The sequence below is a fragment of the Pyrus communis genome, chromosome 8, assembly GCF_963583255.1.
Source record: "Pyrus communis chromosome 8, drPyrComm1.1, whole genome shotgun sequence".
Lineage (NCBI taxonomy): Eukaryota > Viridiplantae > Streptophyta > Magnoliopsida > Rosales > Rosaceae > Pyrus > Pyrus communis.
Genome location: NC_084810.1, coordinates 14,928,195 through 14,933,940, shown reverse-complemented (window position 1 = coordinate 14,933,940; position 5,746 = coordinate 14,928,195). Strand labels below are relative to the sequence as shown.

General features: G+C 37.6%; 1 protein-coding gene across 1 annotated transcript; it reads left to right on the top strand.

Moving 5' to 3' along the window:
• The first annotated feature begins 632 nt into the window (after window positions 1-632).
• On the top strand, window positions 633-5,294 carry LOC137742339 (transmembrane 9 superfamily member 5-like). The gene is made up of 7 exons (XM_068482182.1): window positions 633-861; window positions 1,648-1,688; window positions 2,007-2,586; window positions 2,665-2,796; window positions 3,498-3,654; window positions 3,743-4,227; window positions 4,777-5,294. The coding sequence occupies exons 1-7, from the start codon at window positions 722-724 to the stop codon at window positions 4,991-4,993; spliced, it is 1,752 nt and encodes a 583-aa protein (XP_068338283.1). The 5' UTR covers window positions 633-721; the 3' UTR covers window positions 4,994-5,294.
• The last annotated feature ends 452 nt before the right edge of the window (window positions 5,295-5,746 follow it).

The following is a 5,746-nucleotide window of genomic DNA, read 5'->3' as shown; positions in this document are numbered from 1 at the left end:
AGATCCGGATGAGATCCAAATCCTCCATATGGTATTTGTGCAATTTTCCCAAATATTTCATCGTTAAAATTAAATTGGGCTCGGTATTATTTTTTATTTATTTTTATTTTGAACAAACAATATGATCTACATTAAGAGTAAACTGCAGCAATGGTCCATCAACTTTAATCAAATTGGAGCAATGGTCCCTCAACTAAAAATCAATTACGATTAGTCCCTCAACTCATCAAACTGCATAGCTATGGTCATTTTCCTTAATTTCGTTAGAATTTTGCCAAAATAAGTTATGTTGGAAAGACTATTGCTACAATTGAGGTTCCTCAGCTCATCAAATCGTGTAACTATGGTCTTTTTCGTCAGAATGTCGAAATGAGTTATCTTAGAATGACCATTACTACAATTGGGCTAAAGTTGAGGGACTATTACTCCAATTGAGTTAAAGTTGAAGGATCATTTCTCCAGTTGGATTAAAGTTGATGGACCAATAACAATGAATTTTTAATTGAGGGACAATAACTGCACGTTTTGATGAGTTGAGAAAGCAATGGTAATAAATTTTTAATTGATAGACCATTGCTCAACTAAAGTTGATGGATTAATAATAATGAATTTTTAATTGAGGATATGGCATCGGTTTGACCAAACCCATCTGTCCAGAGTCTGCACTCTTTCTGAATCCAGAGCTACTGCTGCTGCTACTTCTTGCAGTTTTTCGTTGCAAATGAGTCTCCTGGTGGTCCTCCTCACGATCCTTACATTCTCATTTCCTTCTGCGACAGCCTCAGCAAGCGATCACAGCTACAACGTAGGAGATCATGTCCCCTTCTTCGTCAACAAAGTTGGCCCCTTGAACAACCCCAGGTACCATTATCTTCCCCATCGCCGATTGAATACAAATTGTTTAAATTCTCTAAATTTTTTGAGAGGAAAGGCTAACAGTTTTAAGTTCTTGCATCGTATGATCCGCCGAAAACTCCTTTTTAGTTTTCGTTTTCTTCCCAATTTTTCTGAAACACTGAATTTGAAGATGGAGTACGAACCCCATTTGAATGGTGCTCAACGAACTGATTTTCGTAAAACGATATTGTTTTTAGGACATTAGGAATTTGATGGGATTTGATTGTGGAATTCATGAGTTTGAAATGAAGTTTAATTGACAGCATTAGGACTAACATTTGAGGGGTAGCAAATTTACGGTGACTTTTAGGAAAGCGAGACAATGGTTATATATGTAGGCTGTGTGAATATTCGATGAAATTAGTAGTTCTACGATCCAAGTTTGAATTCTCACTTCGTAATAAAAAGCTGATCTGTTCCTGTTTCCTTAACAATTTGCATTGAATTCTCATTTCGTAATGAAAAGCTGATTTGTTCTTGTTTCCTTAACGATTTGCAAGGTATAACAATTGATAGTTCGAATAAAGATGAGTGCTTTTTAAAGGATTGGGGGGGGGGGGGGGGGGGGGCTTGTGATGCAAATTAATCTTGTTTATTATGTACAGCATAGCTTTAGATCCAGATGACATTGGGTATACTGCATGCTAGGAGTTAAAGATGAATAAACTTAAATGAAATAATCTCTCTTTCCTTGGTAACGTTGCCTTCTTTCCGCTTTTAATATTGTTTCCACTTGTTATTCTCTTGCAGTGAGACCTATCATTACTATGATTTGCCATTCTGCTACCCAGGTTAGCCTTTAGGGTCAGAGTGAAATTTTTATTGTGCAATGCTTAGTCGAAGAAGTAACTGAAACCTTATATCAAGATTAGTCGTAACTTCCGCCTAGGTTTTCTGCAAGTACGAACGATGCAACATCAGAACAATGAGTTTTCGATCGTTTAATATCACCAATCTTTGCATTACATAAAGAATGTAGGGAAAAAGTTAAACATATTATCAGATCTTTTTGCTTTTCAAGCTTTGTTTTGACCAGAAACTGTCTTGCATTGCAATTTTATTTTCAATAACTTAGTAAGAGTAGTGATGCCGACCATTGTGGCTTGCAGATCTGGTAATCCAAAAGAAAGAATCCATTGGGGAAGTTTTGAATGGGGATCGTTTGGCCAACTCCTTATATCAGTTGAATTTCAGGCAATACAAAGCTGGAGAGAGTCTATGTCAGAAGAAGCTTAAAGTTGTTGAAATTGTGAAGTTCAGGGATGTTATCAGTAATGAATTTTACTTCCAGATGTATTATGATGATCTTCCAGTCTGGGGGTACATTGGGAAAGTTGAAGATGAGAGTTGGGAAAAGGGGACCAAGTATTATCTGTTCACACATTTGTCTTTTGATGTTCTTTACAATGGAAACCACGTAATAGAAATACATGCTTTTAGTGATCCAAATCATGCCGTTGATATAACAGAAGATGTTGATACTGACGTTGAGTTCACTTATTCGGTTAACTGGAATACCACATCAATTCAGTTCCAGAACAGGATGGACAAGTACTCAAAGGCTTCATTACTGCCAGTCCGCCAGAAAATTCATTGGTTCTCATTCATTAATTCCATTATCATCATTGTGCTTTTGATGGGATTGCTTACCTTGCTCATAATGCGACGCCTCAAAAATGATCTGAGAAAGTAATACATTATTCACAATATTTTCCAACTACTTTATGTTTTTACTTGGTCAGCCTAGTGTAATGAATCTTGTCATAGGTTCTCAAATAGCGATGAAGAAGAAGACAAGGAGGTTGGCTGGAAATACATTCATGGTGATGTTTTCAGATATCCTCCACACATGCCATTGTTTTGTGCTGTCTTGGGTGTGGGTACCCAACTGCTTGCCATGTAAGCTAATTTATCATTCTTCAGTCAATTCTCTTCTTGTTTCATAGCTTGTTTCATAGCTTTATGTTTTATAGATAGCATGGTGATAGATATTTCACTCTGTTTTACCGTTAAGGGAACACCTATAGAACAGAGGGACATCATACCCACTGTAAATGTTGGACAGTCTAATGTGACCTTTCTTATGTGCTTTCACACATAATTTCATATATGTATAAGATGTAGGACAATAAGAGTAATTAGGCTGACAAGAAGATACTTGGACTCACTCCATCCTTTGGCATCACCAGAAGGTTCCCTAGAATCACTCCAAGGTTGATGTGCCTCACACAAAAGCAGAAAATCCAAGATTTCTTTCCATTAACACTGATTTTGAAAGCTAACAAGCTTGCCTCTTTTAGGCAAATTGATACATGAACCTAGAAAGATCCTCATTAGTACTTAGGAATTCTAAAGACTAATTTATGACACTTACTGCATTAATTGTAACTCAAAGACAATGAACTTGCTGACTATATGTATAAACTGCACTTAATACATAATACTCTAATTTATTGAATTTTGAACTTGGCTCCTGCATCAGTATATTAACCTACAGTAGAATATTGTGATTTTTCAGTACTGTTAAAAAACCGCAGACTGTATGAGTGTCAACTTTTAACCTTTGTTTTATTTGATTATTTTTTGTTTTAAATCTTCAGGCTATTTATCTTATTTTTGCTAGCATTTTTTGGAGTCCTATATCCGTATAATCGTGGAGCTTTGTTCACTTCTCTCGTCTTTATATATACTCTTACTTCAATCATCTCTGGGTACACTGCTTCTGCCTTCCACAATCAATTTTCAGTGACAGGATGGGTAATTTTCTTCATCATTTTGCTCTAGGATTAGTCTTTCGTTTAGCATCTTATTTATATCTTTTCACACAAACAATGCTAATTTCCAGGAAAGGAGTGTTCTTCTAACAGCTATTCTCTACCTGGGTCCATTGTTCGTAACATCATCTATCCTTAATACAGTTGCTATATCTTATGGGGCAACAGCTGCCATTCCTTTTGGCACTCTTCTAGCAATTCTTCTCATATATGCATTCCTTGTCATCCCATTGCTTGCTTTTGGAGGGGTGATTGGTTATTGTATAAGATCTGAATTTCAAGCACCTTGTGCTATAAAGCAATATCCAAGAGAGATCCCACAATTAGCTTGGTACAGGAGAACCCCTTGTCAAATGTTTATTGGAGGTCTCTTGCCTTTTAGTGCAATTGCTGTTCAGTTACACCACCTGTATGCAAGCATGTGGGGCTTTAAAATTTACACTCTACCAGGAATTTTGTTTGTTACGTTTATCATCCTCATTATAATGACTGCAATCTTGACCGTCGGCTTGACATACATTCAGCTTTCTGTTGAAGACCATGAATGGTGGTGGAGGTATATTCTCTTCCTCATGCACTCATGAATACGCATTGAGCATTTAGTCGTGTACATTTGCATGAATCCATGTTTCTTCAATTCTGACGTGCTTAACTTTCTATTTTTTGCCTGTCATGTTTTGAATAGAATGGAGATGTTGAATCAAGCTCTTTTCTTTTTATTGGCATTTCCTGTTAGACTTCACTGACGTTGCTGTGTTTGGCTTTAAGTTGTTGATGGTATTTGTTTCATACTCCACTAAACTTTTAACATTTCCCGTCAGTGGTTATAACTTAGTGTTGTGATGCCTTTGCGAATGAGCAGTCTAATAACTTGAGAAAATGTTTAAACTTTTTTATCTGCTGTGTTGTACTGTAATTATGGAAGAATGAAGAAAATGTTACTCAATCTAGCAGGGCAGATGATGTTATCATCTTAAATGACAGGTCCTTTTCTCTTTGCAAAGAAATTTATTTTGTTTCGGGGCTACTGGGGTTTTCTTGTTTTCCTTTGCTAAGTGAGTGCATTGCTTGAGCCAATGTTGACTCTGTCTTGTGGCTGATGCAGGTCTGTGTTGTGTGGAGGATCAACAGCTATTTTTATGTTTGCGTATAGCATTTACTTCTATTCCAGATCAAAGATGACCGGTTTTATGCAGCTATCCTTCTTCATTGGATATAATGCTTGCATGTGTTATGCATTCTTCTTGATGCTCGGTGCCATTAGTTTCCGTGTTTCCTTGGTATTTGTTCGCCACATATACGGTGCTGTTAAAAGTGAATGAACAATTGCGGCCACCATGCCCAAACCCCTGGTGAGGAAACGTGCGAGTAGTCGGTCACATTTGTAACATCTATGATTGAAGAATTTGAAACCACAGTATGAAATCACTACACTCAACTGTGGATGCCGATGTATTCATGCATTCCATTGTAGTAGTTTTTTTAATGATCATGCAACTACCGCAATGCTGGTTAGTTTCTTCTCTATGCCTCCCCCTCTTTCGAAATGTTGGTTAGTTGTACGTATAGTTATGCATTCGGAAAGAATGAAGTTTGATCTAAATATTAACCAATTATTAGCAATGTGTTTACACTTCTAATTTATGTGGTGGCACAAGTCATTTATGATGCACTTCTGCCCGCGTTGCTTGCTGTCTGTCCTTACTCCACTGAAATCACACCACCACACCACCACTCTCTCTCCCTCTCTTCTTGTCCTGCTCGACTACCACAATGGCTCCCTCGGTGAGCAAATCCAGATGGCCGTTCACCCAAAGCTAAGACCCCCTCTCTCTCGCGTCCTCCATCTCCAACTCCTCGTCCTTGGGCTTTCAGAATTGGATTCTGGGTTTTTTGAAACAGAGGGTTATGGGTTTTTTGGACTGGATCGGTGAAATTGAGGAAGAGGGGAGGGGAGAGAGTTTGATGAAGAAGGGTCTTTTTCATTTGGGTCGGTGTAATTGACGAACAGACGAGGTTTGTTTTGCAAATGGAATTCCATGAAAGAAGATTGGGTTTTGCGATTGAGGTTGGGA

What these genes read in the sequence shown, in the direction of transcription:
- LOC137742339 (XM_068482182.1), top strand. Translation starts at nt 722, where the DNA reads ATGAGTCTCCTGGTGGTCCTCCTCACGATCCTTACATTCTCATTTCCT. An exon ending in GGCCCCTTGAACAACCCCAG is followed by an intron (nt 862 to 1,647) that starts GTACCATTATCT and finishes ATTCTCTTGCAG; the next exon opens with TGAGACCTATCATTACTATG. An exon ending in AATTTTCAGTGACAGGATGG is followed by an intron (nt 3,655 to 3,742) that starts GTAATTTTCTTC and finishes GCTAATTTCCAG; the next exon opens with GAAAGGAGTGTTCTTCTAAC.